General features: G+C 41.0%; 1 protein-coding gene across 1 annotated transcript in view; it reads left to right on the forward strand.

Moving 5' to 3' along the window:
- The window catches only part of LOC310936642 (neural-cadherin), a gene marked incomplete at both ends in the record, with an annotated part of 265,319 nt that overhangs the window by 212,363 nt on the left and 29,628 nt on the right, over nt 1-23,328 (forward strand). The window contains 6 exons of the mRNA XM_083900748.1: nt 504-631; nt 1,616-1,743; nt 2,734-2,857; nt 8,178-8,358; nt 10,079-10,245; nt 21,757-22,021. Coding sequence (XP_083756874.1) covers nt 504-631; nt 1,616-1,743; nt 2,734-2,857; nt 8,178-8,358; nt 10,079-10,245; nt 21,757-22,021 — 993 coding nt within the window. The remainder of the gene's footprint in view (nt 1-503; nt 632-1,615; nt 1,744-2,733; nt 2,858-8,177; nt 8,359-10,078; nt 10,246-21,756; nt 22,022-23,328) is intronic.

Below are 23,328 nucleotides of genomic sequence, written 5' to 3' on the forward strand. Positions count from 1 at the left end.
GGTATATAGATATATAGGTATATCTGCTTCTGTTTTTGTTTCCCTGATAAATAACAACACAATAGACTCTGATAATTCAGTCTGTGAGTGAGAGTTTCAGCAGCGATGATGAATTACCTTTTCTCTCTGATTAACATGTTAATTCTGTACATGCCTGCCGCACACACACGCACACACACACTCGATCTTTTAAACACTTCATTAACTTTTAATTTGCCATCTGACTAAGTCAGAAAATAGGCCGTAATAAAAACTTTTGTCGACTGTGAGGGAACGGAGACGTGCAAAGACGAGTCCTCGTCAGTGTTGATGTAAAATTAATTTCCCCCGTCTCGACGTGACACGGTGTTCGCGCCTGAGTCGGACTCCATTTTACCTGCCTGCTTCTTTGTCTCACCTCTGATCACGTGACTGATGTGAGACAAACTCATCATGTCTGTGTCCTCTCTCTCTCTCTCTCTCTCTCTCTCTCTCTCTCTCTCTCTCTCTCCGTCTCCCCTCAGAGCTCATCGACGGGACCCCCACCTTGAAAATCAACCACGGCTCGGGCACGGTGGTGCTACAGTTGCCAAGCAACGTGAACGTGGCAGACCGGCGCTGGCATCGGCTGGACGTCCGCAGCAACAGCAAGGTGAGGGGACGGCGTCACCCGCTCTTTATATGACACCAAAAAACATGATTCATGTGACAAAAAAAGTGTCAGGTACGTTCATGTCGAGCTGAACTGAACTGTGGCAGGAAAACATGCTGGTTTGTTCCCTTTTACTGCCACATTACCATCAATAAGGTGAAGAAAAAATGTGGTTTTGGATGAATTTGTGGCATTAATGGGCAAATATAGGAGGGAAAACTAAAAAAGATGACTTATAGTATAATAACTACAAGAAGTTTGTAATAGGGAGGTAATATTATATTATTCCTAATGCAGATTCCCTAATAATGTGGTCATTTGTGATAATATTTTATGAAAAATTCGTTTTTCTTCTTTTAGTTTCAAAGTTTCATCAGTAAAATATTGTGCTTTTTATATAAATGTGTGGCATTAACCTGCAAATGTAGGAGGGAAAACTAAAAAAGGTACAATAACTACAAGGTGTTTGTAATCTTGAGGTCATATTATTTTATTCCTAATGCAGATTCCCTAATAAAGTGGTAATAAGTAATAAGAATATTTGAAAAACACACAGTTTTGTCACTAAAATTGATAAAATATTGCGCTTTTTATATACATTTGTGGCATTAATGGGCAAATAAAGGAGGAAAAAATGACATTATAGTACAAGAAGTTTGTAATCTTGAGGTCATATTATCTTTTTTCCAATGCTAATTCACCAAACAAGTGATAAGTGATAATATTATATGAGAAAGTTTTTTTTTCCCCTTTAGTTTCACATTTTCATGAATAAAATATTGTTTTTGTATAAATGTGTGGCATTATTGGGAAAATTAGAAGGTGACACATTACATTATTTTACAATAAAGTATTATTTTATACCCAAGTGGTAATTTCCACGACAACAGTGTAATAAAGTGGAGGTAAGGGATAATAATTTTACATGATTTCATCACTCAGGCTGATAAAACGTGACGCTCCATGTTTGCGTTACCTCCACAGGAAGTGCGTTTCACTCTGGACCGCTGCTCTGGAGCAGCCGTGATGGAGATGGAGGGTCTGGGCACGTGGTTGACCACCGAGGACCACTCCTCCTGTGAGGTGACGGGCGTCACGCCCAACACCGACAGGTACGCCCCGTCACACCTCTGTGAAGGGATGGTTCAGGTGTTGTGATGTCTGATAGAATTATGTTTACCCACTTATTTTACTGTTAAACTGACTTTTTCAACACAGATTTGAAGGTTGTAAACCACTCACTCTGCCACACCAAAGTCCATAGAGAAAATGAGTGATTTAACATCACAGCACACAGGAGCTGCTGGTCTACTGCTGCCTCGTGTGGTCAGTTTGAGCCACTGAGATAAATCTGAATAAAGGATTTCAATCGCCGAATTCATGAAATAAGACATTTGGACTTAGTAATGGAGGCAGCAGTAGAGCAGCAGCTCCTGTGTCCCTGTGAGCTAATATCACTGATTTTCTCTATGGGATTTGGTGTTGGAGAGTGAGTGGTTTATAAACTACAGTTTTCTGTTGGAAAAGTCCGTCTAACGGCGAGATAAAGATGTGAACATGTTCTGAAGCTATCATAGACTTAAACTGACGTAGACGTAGAGAGAATAAAATGTGTTTTACTTCACTTTCCCACCCCAAAGTCCATAGAGTAAATCCGTGCTCGGGCTCCTACTGCTGCCTCGTGTGGTCACTTTATGTCACTGAAAACTTTGGTGCCAAACTGTAAAAATAAGACATTTGAACTAAGTGATGGAGGTAGCAGTGGATCAACAAACTCCTGTGTGCTGTGGTGTTAAAGTCATTGTTTTTCTCTATGGACTTTGGTGTGGGAGAGAGGGAACACGTCACAAAACAACATTAACCTCTGTTTCTAGTTGAAAAACTGTCTAATAATAATTTAAAGTGTATTTTTAAGGTGTTGGTTCGGATAAACGACCCAAACTTTACCAACCAAGGCAGCAGTAAAGCAGCAGTGAGACGAGTTTCTGCAGAAAAACACAGGCGTAAATGTGCTCTAGAACATTGGTAATGGGCTGCATGTGTACTATAAAGTGTCTCTGTGTTTGTGTGTGTGTGTGTGTGTGTGTTTGTTTGTTTTTAAGGCACCTGAACATGAGCCAGGTTCTGCAGCTGGGCGGCGTGAACGAGGACATTCCCTACATCTACCCTCAGCTTCAGCACAAACACTTCACCGGCTGCATCCGCAACCTGGTCGTGGACAGCAAGGTGACACACACACACACACACACACACACACAAAACACGCATGCGGTGTAACCACACAGCCATTAGCACAAACCTACACACTCACACCTGCACTCCAACTGATAAATGGTTTAATAACAGGTTTGAACATTCACTGTACTTTTGTGCCATGGAGGAGATGTTATTTTTTTTCATGCTTTTAACTGGAACCTCAAAGCACTTTCAAACGTGACACACACACACACACACACACACACACACACACACACACACACACACACACACCGTACGTGCTCCCTCTCTCTTCCCCAAGGTTGAAATTTCCACTCCTGCTCAATCTTGACGACCAATTGCAGACCTTTCATGTCGCCCTCTGCTTCTCTGCAGGAGGTAAAACTTAAAGAACTGCGTGTTCGGCCGCGATAATCTGAGCGTGGAAAACACTCCGCCAGATTAAAAACCCGCCACGTCTGATAACCTTTTTACTCGGCGACCTCCTCCCTAAACTTTGATTGAAAGTGTTTGTTCGCATCGTTTCGGTCTGGAAAAAAACAGACGAAATAAGAGATTGTGCTCCGTCAGTCCGAGGCTGCTTTACCTGATATGAGTGGTATTTAGACGTAAATGTCACGGTTTATTCCCACTGATTCAGAAATGGGCAGGACGTCGATTCACTCAGGTGATTTAAAAAAAATAAAAAAAACACATTTATTTTTAGTTCACTTAAAATAATAAATAAATATAATGATGACTCTTCCCCAGAAGTTACATTTGTGAAAATGTCAAACTGTCACGTTGTTCTCTGCATTCAGACACACACACACACACTCGGTCGTATCCACAGTGCTTCTGCAGGAGAGCAGTGAGGGGATCAATAATAAAATACTGATTTTCTCTATGGACTTTGGTGTAGAACAGTGAGTGATTTCTTGTCAGAAAAGTCTGTTTAACAGCGAGATAAAGCAAATGTAAACCACTCACTCTCCCTACACCAAAGTCCATAGAGAAAATCAGTGATTTTAACATCACAGCACACAGGAGTTGTTGATCCTCAGCTGCCTCCATCACTAAGTTCAAATGTCTTATTTTGTGATTTCGGCATTTGAAAAACTTTGTTGCAAAATACCTCAGTGACACAAAGTGACCACATGAGGCAGCAGTAGACCAGCAGCTCCTGTGTCCCTGTGAGCTAAAATCACTGATTTTCTCTATGGACTTTGGTGTGGGAGAGTGACTGTTTTACAAACGTCAGTATCCTGTTGGAAAAGTCTGTCTTACAGTGAGATAAAGACGTGAACATGTGACGTAGATATTGTAGACTTAAAATGACAGAGTCTTTTGTTAAAGTGACTAAAATCTGTTGACCGTTCACTCTCCCACACCAAAGTCCATAGAGAAAATCAGTGATTTTAGCTCACGGGGACACAGGAGCTGCTGGTCTACTGCTGCCTCGTGTGGTCACTTTGTGTCACTGAGGTCAATCTGAACAAAGGATTTCAAACACTGAAGTCACAAAATAAGACATTTAAACTTAGTGATGGAGGCAACAGTGGATCAACAACTCCTGTGTGCTGTGATGTTAAATCACTGATTTTCTCTATGGACTTTGGTGTGGGAGAGTGAGACGTTCGCAAACTTCAGTTTTCCACAGAAAAGACTGTCTAACGTGACAAAAAAGTCACGAAAACATTCTAATTGTATGAAATATTCAATCTGACCTAGATTTTTTATGTTAACCGGCTAAAATCCTTGTTTTCCTTGTTTTCCTTTGACACGCCGTTACTGAGCATCTCTGACTCAGGCTGGTTTCTGGCTCCACGGCCGTCAGTGCTGGTTGTGTGTCACTGCTCATACAGACGTGTGATCATGTGATCAGTACATGTAATGTACACTAACACACACACACACACACAAACATGGAGGCGTTCAGATCAAACGCAAGGAAACAAGGGCACGAACAGAGGCTTCAGTCACAGCGAGAGCATCTATCAAAGTCAATTACCCTCACCGCACCATCGCTCCTCACACCTCAAGTGAAACACAGGGTGTTGCTATGGCGACAAAATGTCACACATTACCACATTCTTTGATGATAAAAACAACAACAACAACACCACAGGAGGGAGGTGGGGGGAGAGGGGGGGGACAAAATCACAGCAAGGAACAAAAATCTGAATCAAAACACACAATGTGGAAACATGTCCATCGACGCGATTAATCATGAGGATGCCGACTGTTGCCTGCTCCTCAGAGATTCATTATCCCGGTGTCCGCCCACTCGCACCACGCAGATCTCTCTCATTAGCTCACGACGTTCGTGCAGCCTCCTGCTACGTCTGCTGCGAAGATGAAACACAGGAAGTGCACGCTGTTACCCCACACTCCAGAGAGTCCATGACTTCATTTAAAGGTCTACAGGAGGGACGTCCACTCATCAGCAGCCACTTTCAAAGCCACACACACCAAACCCCATAGAGAAAATCAGTGATTTTAGCTCGCGGGGACACAGGAGCTGCTGGTCTAACTGCTGCCTCGTGTGGTCACTTTGTGTCACTGAGGTCGATCTGAACGAAGGATTTCAAAGGCCGAAGTGACACAATTATGCTTTTGAACTTAGTGATCTTTAACTCAGTGGATCAACAAGTGCTGTGTCTCCGGAAGCTAAAATCGCTGATTTTCTCTATGGGCTTTGGCGTAGCAGTGACGGGTGATTTAAAAAGTGACACAAACTTCAGTTTCCAGTCCAGAAAACCCTTTCTAACAGTGAGATTAAGGGCCAATTCCTACCTTTACCCTCAATACTAACCCTCAAGCTCAACCCTTAATCTTTACTGGCCTCAAAACCAAGTGTTGAGGGTTATTTTGTCACTTAGAAATGGGACACCCCTTAAATGCAGATACGTCTTCAGACTGTAGTGGGCAGAATAACGCCAAAGCTGCGTCCAGTCTGTCAACTCCAAAAAAGAAGAAGAAGAAGAACACATTTACGTCAGGATTATTCATTACGATCCGTTTGTCAGTCAAGTTATTAGGTTGTCAGTTAGTTATAAGATGATACTCATACAAATATTCAGCTGACAGTTACCACACACCACGACTTATTGAAAAGTAAACCACACCGGTCGACTATTGACAAAAGATCGTAAAATAAAAATAAATGTTACGCAACAATGACGTCAGTAATCCATAATATGGGCCTAAACTAAGATAATACAATGGTTTTCATCATTTTTATATCTCTATTAACAAAGAAAATATTTAATTTGTATCGCACTCGTTTCGCTGCTTTCTTTGTTATGTGAAAACACGCAATGCATTCTGGGTAGCCCTTGCTCCCAAGGGTGGTCTCGGAAAATCTCAATATTGAGGGCGATACAGCCCTTAAACTTGACCCTTAACTTAATTTTTCTGAGAATCGGGACAGCACTTGCACTAGAGGGAGAACATTTTTGAGATTGAGGGTTAAGATTGAGGGTTAAGCAAGGAATTGGAATTCACCTTAAGTAGCTAAAAAATGTTCTTAAAAGATATCATATACCTAAATGTGGCTAAAATCATGTTTTTTTGTATCCATGAGGCAAGAGTGTTCGTTTCTTCACGCTAAGACCTGAACTATCCCTTTAATGTTGGCAAATACAGCATCTCAGAGTGTCTCTGTGTCGAGGACGCTCATCTCACACAAACACACACACACACACACAACAGTAACAAAGATGCACACAGACTCAAATCACTTGTCAAACAGGTCGACGCGTGTCATTGCGGCTCGTTTGTGTTTATTTCCGCTCGCAGCAATCAGTTGTAATCAGCGCGATCCATTCCGAAGCCAGGCGAACAGACGTGACCGAGCCTTTAAAGGTCAGCAGCCAATCAGAAGTCTCTTTACTGGGAGGGGTCAGAGCCAATCAGCAACTCCCCGGCGGCAGAACTCGCTGTCAATTTTTTTACGACGCGGTTCCTTCCCCTCTGTCGCAGCAGCAGCAGCAGCAGCAGCAGCAGCAGCAGCAGCAGCAGCAGCAGCCGCTCGTAAAGTTGAGCAGAGACGAGATGGAACATATTAATGTCTTTTATGGCTTCTTCTCTGTGAGGGACACACATTTAGCCATTCAAGGTTCCGCCGTCCTCTCAGCTGTGGCTGCAGCTGGCTGTGCCGTTTGCCAGTTTGGAGGCTTGGTTCAGTGTTTTGGTTTCACGGCTGTGGTGCGAGACGAGAACGAGAGGGAGGAGGAGAGAGAGGGAGATGACAGAGGAGGAGGAGAGAGGAGAAGAGAAGGCCACTGTTCCCTGAGCTCATGTCCTTCAACACATCTGAAAGTTTTCCTCCAAACTTCTCCAGCTCTCTGGGTTCTTCTCCTCTGCGTGTCCTGTCCCCGTCTCTCTGCTCACGCTTTATTTTTCCTCCTAAACAGCTTTTTTTGGACACAAGGGAAAAATCATTTCACACACCCAGCAAAAGCCTCACTCAATATTATTAAGTCCATGACATCCTAAGTATATGTTCAGTCCTTCACTTTGCTTTTCTGACGGGAAAATGAACTTTTGTAAACCACTCACTCTCCCACACCAAACCTCATAGAGAAAATCAGTGATTTTAGCTCACTGGGACACAGGAGCTGCTGGTCTCCTGCTGCCTCGTGTGGTCATTTTGTGCCACTGAGGTCAATGTGAATGAATCATTTTAAATGCTGAATAATACATACAATAATAATAAGACATTTGAATTTACTGGAGGAGGCGGCAGTGGATCAACAACTCCTCTGTGCTGTGATGTTAAAATCGCTGATTTTCTTGGTGCGGGAGAATGAGCGGTTTATAAACTTCAAACTTTCCTGTTGGAGAAAGTCTTTTTAACGGTTAAAATAAAGGTGTGCACATATTCTGTTGATATAGTAGACTGAAACTGACGTACATTTTATTACAAAAGTTTTAAATTTGCCATTAGACAGACTTTTCTGGCCGGGAATTAGGATTTCACCAAACCCCATAGAGAAAATCAGTGATTTTAACATCACAGCACACAGGCGTTGTTGATCCACTGCTGCCTCCATCACTAAATACAACAGTGTTATTTTGTCATTTCGGCTTTTGGCACAAAGTGACCACACGAGGCAGCAGTAGACCAGCAGCTCCTGTGTCCTCGTGAACTAAAATCAGGTGATTTTCTCTATGGACTTTGGTGTGAGAGAGTGAGTGGTTTTGAGAGTCTGTCTAACAACAATGTGAAGGTTTTTTTTAAACCTGGTCTCCTCTCTCCTCTTTCCCTCTGACCTCTGCTCACCCTCTCTCTCCCTCCCTCTCTCCCTCCCTCCATCATCCTCTCCGTCTATCTCTCCGTTTGCAGCTGTATGACTTGGGTTCTCCGGCTGACTCACAGTCCAGCTCCCCCGGCTGCCCGGCCACTGACAGCAGCTGTGTCAACATGGGCTACCCGTCCTGCGGCCGCCGCGGCCGCTGTCACGGGGAGTGGGGCTCCTTCAGCTGCCAGTGTGTGCCGGGATACACGGGACACCAGTGTGAGGAGGGTGAGCTGACGTTTGTGTACCTGTCTTTTCATGGACCTTTGCCTCAAAGGACAACACGGAATATTTGTATTAACCTCGATTAAATTAAGGCAGTAACTGTTGTCGCTATATTTGAAATTAAAGCTAGTTTTACTTTTACTTTTAGTGCAAGGATGCTACGAACTAATTAATGAAAGCTAACACAAAAAGTCTGTATTTTACTTCGAGAATAACAAGACCACACACACACACACACATATGTATTTATATATATATACCTGATAATGAGGTGTAATTTAAATTTAAACATTTCAATTTGCAGCTCACATCATTATCACGGCTAAAATAAGACGCGGCGTCTCCTGTGAGGATTAACGAGGATGGAGACGTGTCGCGTTATCAGCTTTTTACTTCTTTTCTCGCAGCCTCGGGGGGGAAACACAGCAGCTTAAATGGGATAAATTTAATCTAAAGTTAATCTGAGTTTTCCAGGCTGCAGTCAATTTCAGCTGATAAGACTTTTTATAATGCTCGTTCTGTAAACATAACAGATTATATTCTTGGCTTTTTGTCGGACGTTGTCATGACGACACTCTGACCAATCAGTGGATTTTTGAATTATACGTAGATTTTAGAATTATAATTAGATTTTGAAACTTGGAGTAGATTTTGAAACTTTGAGTAGATTCTGGAATTATAAGTAGATTCAGAAACTTTAAGTAGATTTTGGAACTTCAAGTATATTTTGAAACTTTAAGTAGATTCTGGAATTATAAGTAGATTCTGGAATTATAAGTAGATTTTGAAACTTTGAGTAGATTTTGAAACTTTAAGTAGATTTTGAATTTTGAGTAGATTCAGAAACTTTAAGTAGATTTTGGAACTTCAAGTATATTTTGAAACTTTAAGTAGATTCTGGAATTATAAGTAGATTCTGGAATGATAAGTATATTTTGAAACTTTGAGTAGATTTGGAAACTTTAAGTAGATTCTGGAATTATAAGTAGATTTTGAAACTTAAAGTAGATTTTGAATTTTGAGTAGATTTTTAAACTTTAAGTAGATTCTGGAATTATAAGTAGATTCAGAAACTTTAAGTAGATTTTTAAACTTTGAGTAGATTTTGAAACTTTAAGTAGATTTTTTAACTTAAATTAGATTTTGGAATTATAAGTAGATTTTGAAACTTAAGGTAGATTTTGGAACTGTGATAACTGTTTTGAACGCTCTCCATGGCTCGTATAATCCTAGGTTTTGTTGTTAAATCCCGGGTTTTGTCATTTAATCCCAGCTTTTGTTACCCGCTCCCACTCAGACGTTGGCACAGCAGTGGACGTCGTGGCCCCGCCTTCGTAGCAGTTGCTACTGTTGCTAAAGCAAGAGGAGCTAAATCCCAGAGCTGAGCTTTAACCTCAGAAACACTGATTCATATTTAATCTCCAAACAGCCGACGGAGGGCAAACACACACACACACACACACACACACACACACGTTCTCTGTGATTAATGAAGTGAGTGCACTAATGAATAAATGAATGAAGGCTAACGTGAGTGAATCACAGTCTCCATATTCATGAGAGATGATTCATGTCTTTGATAAAAGCGTGTGCAGTCAGTGGACACACGTGGAAGTTCTGTTTCTGTGCGGATGAGACCTTGTGATGGATCACAGCACCAGCTAACTGACCTGTGTGTGTGTGTGTCTCTGTGTCTGTGTCTGTGTCTGTGTTTCACCTCCAGAGGTGCCAGAGTTTTCCTTGGACGGACAGAGTTATGTTCATTACCAGTTGGCGTCACCGTTGCCGGCCCGCAGGACGTGGATTCAAGTCCTGGTTCGAACCCGAAAACACAACAGTACCATCATCAGTGTGATGTCGAAGGAGCAGAGTGAATACCTGAGACTAGAGGTACAAATACACATTCACTGTGTGCGTGCGTGCGTGCGTGCGTGCGTGCGTGCGTGCGTGCGTGCGTGCGTGCGTGCGTGCGTGCGTGCGTGCGTGCGTGCGTGCGTGCGTGCGTGTGTTTTCTGTCATAAACACTGACCTTGTCAGGACCAGTAGTATTCATGTACTCATGGAGACCAAAATCTGCTCCAGAACCTTGTTTTCTAAGGAATTTGTTATTATAAGTAGATTTTGTTATTATAAGTAGATTTTGGAACTATAAGTATATCTTTGGTTTTATATTTTGCATCTTTTTCTACACGTTGACAGTTTTTATGACTTACAGTATTTGCGACATGTTTATTGCGTGTATGTTATTTTTTCCACTAAGAATAATTTTAATACAACAAAAACGACAAAAATTATCCATTTGGTTGTTGTTTGGCACACTTTTGAGTGTCTGTCTGGTGATATATCCTTACCAAAAAACCTTTGTGGAGACTTTGCCCTTTGCTCAAATTCCATCCCTGGTTCTCATGTAGTCAAGCAGTTGGTGAAAATGAATCGATGGCATCTGTGTGCGTGGGATCATTGTTAGCATGGAGCTGTCCTCAAAAACAAAACAGAGACGAGGATGGAAATGTCACTTTTCTCCTTTGGTTTATTCAAATTTACTCACTGGTACTCCCAATTATATATATATACACATATACATAATTGTGTCATCAGTGTATACTTACTGTATTACTGTATAATTGTATTGAGCAGTTGGAGAGACATATTTTAATTTAAGACATTTTAAGAACATTATAATTTCCAGGTTTGAGAGAAACAATAATATATAATAATAATCATAATTGCTTAATTGATGATGAAATAATTGTTAATTGCAGTCCTTACTGTCATAAACAGTAGTGCATCGAAATGAATAGTTACCATATGACATAATGTTGACATTCTTCATCCCTTTTGCTCCACAAAGTAACAAACTAGTGCCGGGTCACATGACGCTCCCTCATTCCCACACAATATTTACGGACTCATAATATTACGAAAAATATGATGTAGACAAAAAATGACTTCTAGTATTTAGGAGATGCGACTCGTTATTTTCCTCCCACACACGTTCATTTATTTGCGGCGCCTCGCAACAATATATATATTGATGAGAAATATTGATTTTCTACCCTTCTTATTTTATTTTATTACCAATCCAGATGGATAAAATCTTATTTCACTGCAGAGCGCCTGTGTGCAGCTCATTGATTTACTGTGCGTGTGCGTGTGCGTGTGCGCGTGCGTGTGCGTGCCTGTGTGATTGTCCAATCTAAACATCATCGAGTGCAGGACTACGTAGGTTTCTTCCCACAGAGAGACCTGGACGACATTAATAATAAATGTTTAACGCCTTCAGTGCACTTGATTATTTAAAAAATTAAGGATAAAAAAACAAAAAAAACAGCACAGGTGTATAATCCCAGGTTTTGTCGTGTAAAACCCGGATTTTGTCGTTTGATCCCGGGTTTTTATCGTTTAATCCCGGGTTTCGTTGCTTAATCTTGGGTTCTGTCATTTAATCCCCGGTTTTGTCCTTTTGAGTCCCGGGTTTTGTCAGTTAATCGCGGTTTTGTCATTTAATCCCGGATTTTGTCCTTTAATCCTGGATTTTGAAGTTTATTCCTGGGTTTTGTCATTTAATTTCGGGTTTTGTTGTTTAATCCCAGGTTTTGTCTTTTAATCCCAGGTTTTGTCATTTAATCTCGGGATTTAGTCGTTTATTCCCGGGTTTAGTCGTTTAATCCCGGGTTTTGTCGGATGTTGTTACCCACATAGACATGTGAAGTGTACAAGCGCAAAGCTTGATTACTCTGGCTTTCCTGTATCCGTCTATATTCTACCATGCTATCCTCCATATGAGGGACACACATTTTCTAGTCGCGGTAATGAGACGTACACGTGACAGGACAATCACAGAGGAGGGTTAATCATAGCAACAAAAATGCTCTTAAATACCCTTAACTTAAACCTCATATAAGCCAAATTGCGACTGTAACCTTGAAACCAAGTTTAACTTTTTACATTTCAGAGGACACACAAATTAGTTGTAAAAAGGATCAGACAGTTTCTTTTTTTTCCACTCAATGTTATTTTAGGAGTTGTTCCAGTGAGCTTGGTTGTGTTAGTCTCACATTATATATTCTCTCTCTCTCTCTCGGGTCTAGTTGTGGTAATAAAAAATAACCAGAGTATAAAAAAACTTACAGATGAGAAAAGTCCTATAAAACCACAGACTGTTGTGTGTGTGTGTGTGTGTAACAAACAACATCCTCGGTGAATTCTCTTAATTAGCAGATACAGACTCTGCATTTGTTTTTCATTTATATTAACCCGACGTGACTCTGCTCTGGATTCATCACAGCGTCACGAGACACGAGCACAGATGTGAACGTGATGATCACACCTGACGCAGACCTGAGTTTCTATCTATTAATTAATATCAATATATATTAATATTTTTTTGGGCTTGTATTGTGAGGTGCTGACCTGCCTGCAGATGTTTAACCTGTCAGGTTAAGTCCACGATATCTCTAAGAACATGTTCACGTCTTTGTCTCAGACTTTTCCAACAGGAAACTGAAGTTTGTAAACTCACTCACTCACTCTCCCACACCAAAGTCCATCGAGAAAATCAGTGATTTTAGCTCACAGGGACACGGGAGCTGCTGGTCTACTGCTGCCTCGTGTGGTCACATTTTGTCACTGAGGTCAATCTGAGCAAAGGATTTAAAATGCCAAAGTCACAAAATAAGACATTTGAACTTAGTGATGGATGGATCAACAACTCCTGTGTGCTGTGATGTAAAATCGATGGTTTTCTCTATGGACTTTGGTGTGGGAGAGTTTTTACACTGAGATAAAGTGGAAAACATTTCTCTAAGATATCATATCATATCATTTATTCGATAAAGGTTTTCTTTAGCGGCTAAAACATTGTTTTTTTTTACTGCACTAAATAAGTAGCCTATATATTTTAAAGGAAGGTTATCATGGAACTCTTTATTAGATTAAAATATGGTGCAGCTTTAAATCTAATCCTTGCTCATTCAGTTTGCTGCTGAGCTTCCCTCTCCTACTAGATTTATCCTACTGTTTTTGTTTTCCCATCATTCCACACCTTCACTGTCATTCATCTCCCCCTCCACTCTCTGCGGCCCCTCCCACTCTGCGGCCGCGGGTATCGATTAAACGTCAGCGTCTGAAGTGATGATGATTATCCACATCGCGGCTGCCGTCATGGTTACACAGCCTCTCCTCTGATTCCCCGTCCGTCATTCCGTCTGTCGCGGCTTCTCCATTCATCACTACAACACATTTTTTTCCATTTTTAAATGTTATTCCCGGGAGCAGGGTGCATGAAAATGTGTGTGTGTGTGTGTGTAATCTCATGAGGAGGGAGGAGCCCCCCCACTGAGGAAGAGTGGGAACCCTGCCATGTTCTCTGATGGAAATATTACAGTGTTATTTGTTGCCTTCAAGGGTCGTGTTTTTATGTAATTCTTCTGTTTGCTTTTCATCAGGGAGGGAAAATTAGTGTGTGTGTGTGTGTGTGTGTGTGTGTGTGTGTGTGTGTGTGTGTGTGTGTGTGTGTGTGTGTGTGTGTGTGTGTGTGTGTGTGTGTGTGTGTGTGTGTGTGTGTGTGTGTGTGTGTGTGTGTGTGTGTGTGTGTGTGTGTGTGTGTGTGTGTGTGTGTGTGTGTGTGTGTGTGTGTGTGTGTGTGTGTGTGTGTTCGACATGCATTGAAATTAAATGGTTGTTTTGAGATAATACATTCTCTCCCTTCTGAGATTCCCTATCCCCCTCTTGGATTAGACTATTGTTTCACTTTCATACAGGCCAGTAAATATTAATTTAAATCAATACAATTGCGCGGGGATTTGCTGAGCGGTGAATCCACAGAGGCATAAAAACACATTTCCACTCTGGAATAATGAAATATTGTTGAAGTTTAAAGCATTAAAGTTCGTTTTGTTTTGTCTTGCTTTTTTTTTTTGTTGTTTTTTTCTTAAAAAACCTACTGGGAATAATAAACATAAGAAGATTAAAAAGGTTCAGTTTGTAAAAACAGCTTTTGTAAATGTTAACCAGTCGGATAAAAAGAGGAACTAATGAGCCGCCTGGTGGGCTCTGAAGGTACTGCAGGTCAACTGTGAGAGGTCATGATAGATAGATAGATGGATGGATGGATGGATGGATGGATGGATGGATGGATGGATGGATGGATGGATGGATGGATGGATAGATAGATAGATAGATAGATAGATAGATAGATAGATAGATAGATAGATAGATAGATAGATAGATAGATAGATAGATAGATAGATAGATAGATAGATCAGTTTCTACTAGGGATGCAACGGTATTCGGTATTTTACCGAACCGTTAGGTACACCCTGTTCGGCAAACATCGGTATTTTGGTACGTGTCGGCCCGTCAAAAAACGTCATCAAAACTTTGTATAGCCGTGCGATTAGATCCACTCAGGAGCAGAGACATGAGTGCAGCGCTGCTCTCAGTGTCATGGTCTGCTCATGCCGCTTTCCGAGCCAATCAGAATGACCCTGAGTTTCCCAGGAGCCAATCAGTCATTTAGTAGGCATTGAACCTCAGGTTTTAGAGGCATTTTTTCCAGGCGTTTCAGGCCTTAATGGGTTAATTATTATTATGAAACCGTACCTAAAAGGGACACTGTGTAGTATTTATGGGTTTATATAACCCAAAATCCCCTTTTTATATACATATTATGTGCTCCTGCATTGTCTAGTCGCTGTATAATAGTTTTTGTTTCATTTATGTAGTGTTTCAAAAAGTCATGTAAATAACATGGTCGCAGGCTGCTATTGCATTGCCACGACGCCATGTTTCTACCGGAGCCAGGAATTGAACCCGCAATGAAGTAAAATGTCATAAACTTTAATACTTTTACTTTTACTTTTGATACTTAATTACAGTAAATTATTAAGTTAACTATTAAGTTTACTTAAGTTTACTTTCTTTTTGTCCATAAAGTATCCCTTTAAGGTACTTTATACAAGACTGAGTGGGGTATTATTTTTTGGGTGTTTTCATGTGGATAAAGATGTATTTAAAAGGTTAGTATTGAAGTGGATTGTTTTTAAAATTCAGAGGGGGAAAAACATCAAATTCCAACATGGTCTAATAACACTTTGAATTAAGAGTTGAGGGTTTTGGTACAATTAGTTAAACTTTATTTCATGCGTCTTATTTAAAACTCATACATTTTAACTAAAGGTTTAGGGAAATTCTGTAAAAAATAGTCCCGTGACCCACCTGTGGGTCCTGACCCAGTCTTTTTGGGCCACACTGGTCTAAATAGTAGATACTCAAAAGCTTGTCATCAGTGAAACAAAAGTATTTTAGGTAGATTAAAGACATATTCATGGTAATCCAGTGTCAGTGTGAAGCTGAGGGAGCAGCAGGTTAGTGGTTGAATGATGAAAATCAGCGTCAGTGGTTGTATCTTATTCACAGCGATGATGCCGCGTCCATCTGTCAGTGGGAGATGGAGACACGGCGTAATGGCTGGAATAACAGCTTGAAATGGGCAACGGCGGTCACAGAGTGTGGCAGTAAGTGAGATGAAGAGGCAAGAGCAACGCTGGACTTTTACTGCTGCTTATGATTAGTTAATGACCGGCGAGATACGAGCGCTGTGGCCAATCTCTGACTGATCACAGCACGGGTTAAATGTAAAAATGAATGTGTGATTTCGGCTTTTTTAGGTCGGCGGGGGGGGTTGAGAGAAAGTGTTGTCAGTTCACTTCAGTTCATTTGGTTTTAATAAGCAGCAACGAGTCGCTGGACTCAGACTGTGGTACAGAGAGAAACAGCACGGCTCCATCGACATCAGACAATACACACACTCACACTGTGCTAATGGATGAGCAGCACAGTGTCTCGCAGGAAAAAAATATCAGTTATATAAAGACGGTTACATCAGAGCCAGAGCTGCAACTAACCATTTTCCTCACTGTCGATTCATCTACAGATTATTATAGATTAGTTGTTTGGCCCAGAAAATGTTCATCAGTATTCACATCCATTCAAAGCAGCTCCTTCTTAATCGAACCCCAGTTTGTTTGCTCGGAAAGTCCGGTATTAAATACTTTGGTGCTGGGCATGTTAGCCGCGTTAACGGTGGTTAATGGCGTCAATGCACGACGCGTTTCCATGACGACTGACCGGAAAAAGACGCGTATGACGCCATGTTTACGCGTCGTGGCACCGGAGTCCAGGCACCATTTACCAGTTAGCTCCATTAGCCGCGTTAGCTCCTTTAGCGGCGTTAGCGCACCTACAGTGGAACTGGAGCGGTCTGTTCATCAAACAAAAAGAGCAGCACTACAAATAACCAAAGTACCTGTGTACTGCGTGTGTGTGCCTCTGTTTTTAAAGTTTAGTGTTACTTTAGAGCAGGGGTTCTCAGTATTGATACCTGAGGGTCAATTTAGGAACCCAACATTGGACTGAGGGCCGCCATAGGGAAGAAAATAAATCCCATTTGTAATCATTTTAATGACCAGATTGCAGTTAAACAGTTTACACTTATTGGTCTGTATCCAGTAATGTCCAATAAACATTTAACAAGCTTAGTAGCTCCTGGATTAAAACTATCAACTGTAATTCATTGCGGGCCGCCAGAAATGTTTCTGCGGGCCGCCATTGGCTCACGGGCCGTACTTTGAGAACCAATGCTTTAGAGACTCATTTTAACAATCGGGAGTCACGTAAACATGACGTCACATGCGTCTTTTTCCGGTAAGTCGTCATGGAAACGTGTTATGTGTTAACGTGCATTAACGTTGACGGCGTTAACGCCGTGTTTCATGGACAGGTCATTGACAATACCACAAAAAATACAAACTCTTAATAACATGACCCACGGAGGAAAGAAAGAAAGAAACAAAAAAGATTGCATTTTATGTCCTTAAGGTGACGAATGTAACTATTTGTTGTACACTGTGTTTAATGGACTTTAATGTATATAAAAATATCACAGTTTTCATGCCTTGTGCTTTACAATACAGCCAGAATTATGAAAAAATACAAGTAGAATATTGAATATCTTGATTTTGTTGCTTAAATATTGGGAAATGTTCCTTTACCAAAGAGTTCAGATGGACTGAGCTGGTGTTTACACTGAGCCTTTAACATAAATCACACCCATCTGCCTCCAGGCTGGTGAGAATTCAGCAGCATATGCAGTTTATTTTCTTTTTTTTATTACTAAATCAATAATCTGGAGCGGCTCACTGCAGAGCAGAAATCCGGGGTGGATGGTGAAAGAAGAGAAGTTCTGATAGAAGCGAAAGGAGATCATCTACATTTTAACCGGATGATTTAATCCCGAGATCGCAGCAGATTAACAACGTCGTCCGTGAGGCTGAAAGATTGTGCAGCGTCGAGAGCACACGGTGGCAGGGGAGCGTCTGGGGAAATGAGACAGTCCCTGCAGTGGGACTGTTTACTCAAAAATGTCACACTTTTACACACTGTGTGTAAAAATGTGTGTGTGTGTGTGTGAGAGACTCTGCCTCACACACACACATACAGAAACACACACAGATACCTACCAGGGGGCCGAACTGCTGCACTCAGTTCAACTTTAATTGGGGGTAAAATCAGGTGGCAGCGAGTTCATGTGGTCAAAAATCACAACCCCCAGTGGATTTGGAATATAATTAATACATAAATTCATCACAGAGCCTTAAAATGAGCGCTGTCCTTCAAAATAAGTGAAACCTGGACTCATTTCTCACTTTGAGTCTCCTGTTGTGTTGCGATAGTCACGCCCTTAGTGAAATTTAAATTGATTAAAGATACATGCAAGAAACATTATACTCCTTATTATTCATAGTGTTACACTGACTTTTTCAGTGGGAAAGCACATTTTGTGTCACTTTGCGTAAACCACTCACTCTCCCAAACCAAACCCCATAGAGAAAATCAGTGATTTTAGCTCGCAGGGACACAGGAGCTGCTGGTCTACTGCTGCCTCGTGTGGTCACTGAGGTAAATCTGAACAGAGGATTTCAAGTTTTGCTTCAGTGACACAAAGTGACCACACGAGACAGCAGTAGACCAGCAGCTCCTGTGTCAGCTAAAATCACTGATTTTCTCTATGGACTTTAGTGTGGGAGAAAAATATTAGCAAACCTCTTAAGGAATAATTTTAATGATTTTTTGGAATTGACACTTGCACTTTGATGGTGGCAGGGATTTTGAGGTGACTTTATTCACAAAACAAAAAGTATCTTGAAATGACTTGAAATGTTCTAAAATAATAATCAGCATCATCCTGAACAAGGGTCCATTGAAAATATTTGCAAACTTCTTAAGGAATAATTTGAATTAATTTTTGAAATTGGGGAAATTATCCATTTGCCCTGATGCACTTTGATAGTGACAGTGAGTATCTTGAAATGAGTGGTTTATAAAGTTTCCTGTTGGAAAAGTCTCTCTAACAGTGAGCTAAAGACGTAAACATGTTCTTAAGACATCTTAGACTTAAACTGATGAAGACTTCAGCAGATGAGTATTTTTGTTAAGTGGTGAAAATCTGTTTTTCCTTCTGTCCTCGCTGGCAGCCATGTTTTTATGTCAGTACCTCTCGTAATCGTCCACACTCAAAAAAAACAACTAATTAAGACAAAGCAAAGAAAATCAGTCAGAAAAATGTTTACTTATTATTAATTCATAACAATCATATTTATTTTAATTCACTTTAAAAAAATGGGTCAAATCTGATGTGAAGGAAAGAAGAAGAAGCAGTAAACGAAAACCAGAGCTGACATGTGGTGGCTCCTCTCCTGTTATTTTTATTTTATTTTATTTTTAGTTTATTTGGTATGGTCCACTTGTCGTCTCCGTCTCCTCGGCGCTATCGTCTCACTCGTCTGTTTACGCGGTCGTGGCGACAGACGAGGCTGGAGAGGAGAAAATGATGCTCAGTGGGACACTTGGAGGAAACAGCTTGAAATTGAAATGAGGATGAAGCACTCACCGCTCCTTCCCTCTGAAAATGGCCTTCAGTCTTCTCTTTCACACACACACACACACACATGCACACAGAGCAGACGTGGGCTGCTGGATTAGTTTTAAATGAATATCGCTCTGTGAGAGACGTGTGATTAGCGTCACATTCGGGGCCAAAATGGAAGCGTTTTCATCTGGAGATGAGACGGAGGAGGAAAACGCAGCCCGTCGTGTAAACATGAGGATTGTTTTTTTTTTTTTCTTCTCACTCGCATGATGATCCCTCGTCACTTCAGACAGTTTTTATTAACAAGTTGTCCTTCAAACACCAGGAGAAAAGAACACACATCAGCCCTGTTTCTACCTGCCTCACATTGTCAAAGTGATTTTTTTCAATACTATGCTGATTACTGTAAAAGCACTTGGGTCATACGATGCTTATTAAAGCTCAGCTAGAGTGGTCCTGTTGCACATATATGTTAGTTATGGACACTGTGGAAATACAGTGGGGTCTGGGGGGGTTAGACCCCCCTGATTAACATTCAAGACCCCCTGAAAGCCTCAAATGCAGAATTTTAGGGGGTCTAAACATGTTACAGTGTAATTGGAAAGCATGTTTTTTTTCCTAAAGATTTTTGTAATTTCAGTTTTACATATATGATCTACATACATAATACAGTTTGCATGCTTCCTTATCCTTTTTAACCAGACAAAATGTCAATTATTTTATTTCTAATTGTGTATTTTTAATGTTTTAATTATTTGCTTTCCAAATGGCGCTGTGGAAAAAGCCCACATCTGACAGGGAAGATAGCCAATACTGCAGCGTGGCACCTGTGGTGGTGAAACAGTATTGTGCAACAAATGGGAGATGGGGACCCCACGATTGTTAAGGGTATTTCGCACACTGGTTATGGAGGTCTACTTGCATACATACACAACCTCCTAGTTGCTGTAAACGAGCCGATAGAAATCCTCTTTTCTGACGCTGTTGCCCAGCCGCGATATTTCAGACTCAACTCTCACCCCGGCTTCCCAACTGTCTTGTGATTGGCCAATACCCGGAAGTGACATATTCAGCACACCCGCTCTCAGAAGCACAGCTCCCCCCTCTGGAACGGTGGATGCACTGCTCCTCATTATCAAAACATTGTTTTAACAGTGTTTAAAAATAGCTTCTTCACGACTCCCCGCCTCAGTCCCTTTGACGACCTTTGACCCGGAGTCAGACCCAGAGTCAGAAGACACTGTCGCTCGTGAAACACCTCCACAACGGACGTTATTCTTCTTCTGCGGTTCAATGTACGCAACCGGATGTACCCGGACTAGTGCCCGGAGCAGGACGATCTGCTGTTCAGGAGAACTGGTGTTTACGTAACTGGACCGGGTTTTTTCAGAGATCTCACTGAGCCTGAGATTACAATAAAACACAGCGTTCTCAGCAGTGGCTGAACTGTTTGTTTAGAACCTTCAGGGCTTCTTAAACAAGGTAATGACGCAGATACACACTAAAAAACAGCGTTAATTGGAACTTCCGGTCTAGGTCCGCTTTAATTCTTATGATTGTTACTAAATTTGTCTGAAACTATAACACAAAAAAAAAAAAGAGATGTTTTGATACCATTTTTTCTCTCCCAATACCGATTCCGATACTTGTGCTGTGGGTATCGGCCGATACCGAGTACCGATACCAGTGCGTTATAATTTTTTTAAATTTTATTTTAAAATCATACTACACCTGCATGACTGTGATATTATTATCATTGTGGTGAAGCCTGGCTCAGGATAAACCCTTTTAAAAACATGAATGAATACAGCAAATGGAAGCCATTTATATTTAAATACATTAAAAACAGTAGAGCAACAGCAACTTAACTTTTGATAAAAGTTAAAAGTGAAGCCACAATATTTTTAAATAAAAGGCAGGCAGAACATTATAAAAAAAAGTTGTGCAACAGTAACTTGGCTGAGAAAATCTAGAAATAATAATTATTTTTTTAAATTAAAGTGCAGCCACAATATTGTAAAATAAAAAGGGCATTTAAAAGTATGTGACCCTCAGAACTCGTTGGTGTGCAGCACCGCACTTCGAGGGGTAAATGTTGACTCTCTGTCCCTCCAGTGTGATGTTAAACTAAGCTTAGACCACGGACATTTACACGTCGGAGCTCCAAATGTACCTGGTAAAGCCGATTGCCTGCAAGTCTTTCAGCATACACGAAATGTGTTCCCTAACTGTGTCGTATAATTTATGTAGTGCAGTTTGGGAGATATATTTACGACTGAGCAAACAGTAACAGCTGCTCCATTAAGCGGCGAAATCCCACATTGTGTTATAACGGATCGGCCTGGACTCCAGGACTCGCTGATACCGATACCAGCATTTTCGGCAGTATCGGAGGCCTTTCCGATACTGGTATCGGAATCGGAACAACGCAAAAAAAAACTCAATTTAAATTCAGATTTTCCTCTCCACAGATTTTCCAGGGTCTCCTTTGTGTTTTCTTCAACCTGGGCGACGGAGACTACAACATAACCCTGCCCACTTATCGTCTCGACAACGGGGAGTGGCACGAGGTCCATCTGGATCGCCACGACAACGAGATGACACTGCGGTTGGACGGCGGCGGAGGTCAGCGGGAGGTCACTGGGTCGCGCGGGCGGAGCAGGGAAATCGTAATTGACCCCAGCGCGGTGATTCTGGGAAACACTTTCCCGTCTGAAATCAACAAAAGCTTCCAGGGTGAGTCAGCACTCAATCAATCAATCAATCAATCAATTAATCATTCAATCAATCATCCATCAAGAGACTGCCAAATAATGAGCTGTTCTATACATCCACCAAAAGACTGCATGCCAAATAATGAGGTGTTCTGTACATCAAAAAACAGTCTGACTGCCAAATAATGAGCTGGTCTATACATTCACCAAAAGATTCCATGCCAAATAATGAGGTGTTCTGTTCATAGAAAAAAAACGACTGACTGACAAATAATGATCTGATCTATAAATCTCGACATAGACTGACTGCCAAATAATGAGCTGTTCTATACATCCACCAAAGATTGCATACCCAAATAAAGAGATGATCTGTACATCAAAAAACAGTCTGACTGCCAAATAATGAGCTGGTCTATACATTCACCAAAAGATTCCATGCCAAATAATGAGGTGTTCTGTTCATAGAAAAAAAACGACTGACTGACAAATAATGATCTGATCTATAAATCTCGACATAGACTGACTGCCAAATAATGAGCTGTTCTATACATCCACCAAAGATTGCATACCCAAATAAAGAGATGATCTGTACATCAAAAAACAGACTGACTGCCGAATAATAAGCTGTTCTATACATCTGAGTGCCAAATAGTGAGCCATTGTATACATCCACAAAGACACTGACTGACAAATAATTAGCTGTTCTATACATCATGACACTGCCAAATTGTGAGCTTTTGCATGCAATCAGAAAACCTTCAAACTGATGAATCCATTACTTGACAGTTATTAATAATAATAGATTAATCGCTGCAGCTCTAAATCAAACAATTTCCAGAGAAATTTTTTTTTGTTTCTGTTGTAAATATATATATATATATATATATATATTTTTTTTTATCAGAAGACCAGAATCCAACAAAAGAAGCGAAAGTCGATCTTGACCTCGTTGTAATTTTGTGACAAGGCGGCGACATCAGTCGTCTTGACGGCTGCCAGCCTCCACCTTCTGCAATCTTCTCAGGTCGTTCACACCTTTCCTTCAGCTTAAGGTGACACAGCTTCTGTGTGAGAGTCAGTGGAGCAGGATGGATGAAAGGTGACCTGATGGAAAGGTGAACATCTGCTCAGGAGCAAAGAGGGAAACTAAATTGAAAAAATCATTCAAAGCACAAAGGAGACCTGAACACAGCGGGTCACTGACATGTAATATCACAGGCGTCTGCGGGTGTTTTCCAAACTTTAACTTGACTTTTCACTTGATTTATTCCTGCCTGACAACAAAGACTTCTCTGAAACAGCAGGCGGGTTCAATTTTCAGGGTTAAAT

This window comes from Microchirus variegatus (genome assembly GCF_963457635.1).
Source record: "Microchirus variegatus genome assembly, chromosome: 14".
Lineage (NCBI taxonomy): Eukaryota > Metazoa > Chordata > Actinopteri > Pleuronectiformes > Soleidae > Microchirus > Microchirus variegatus.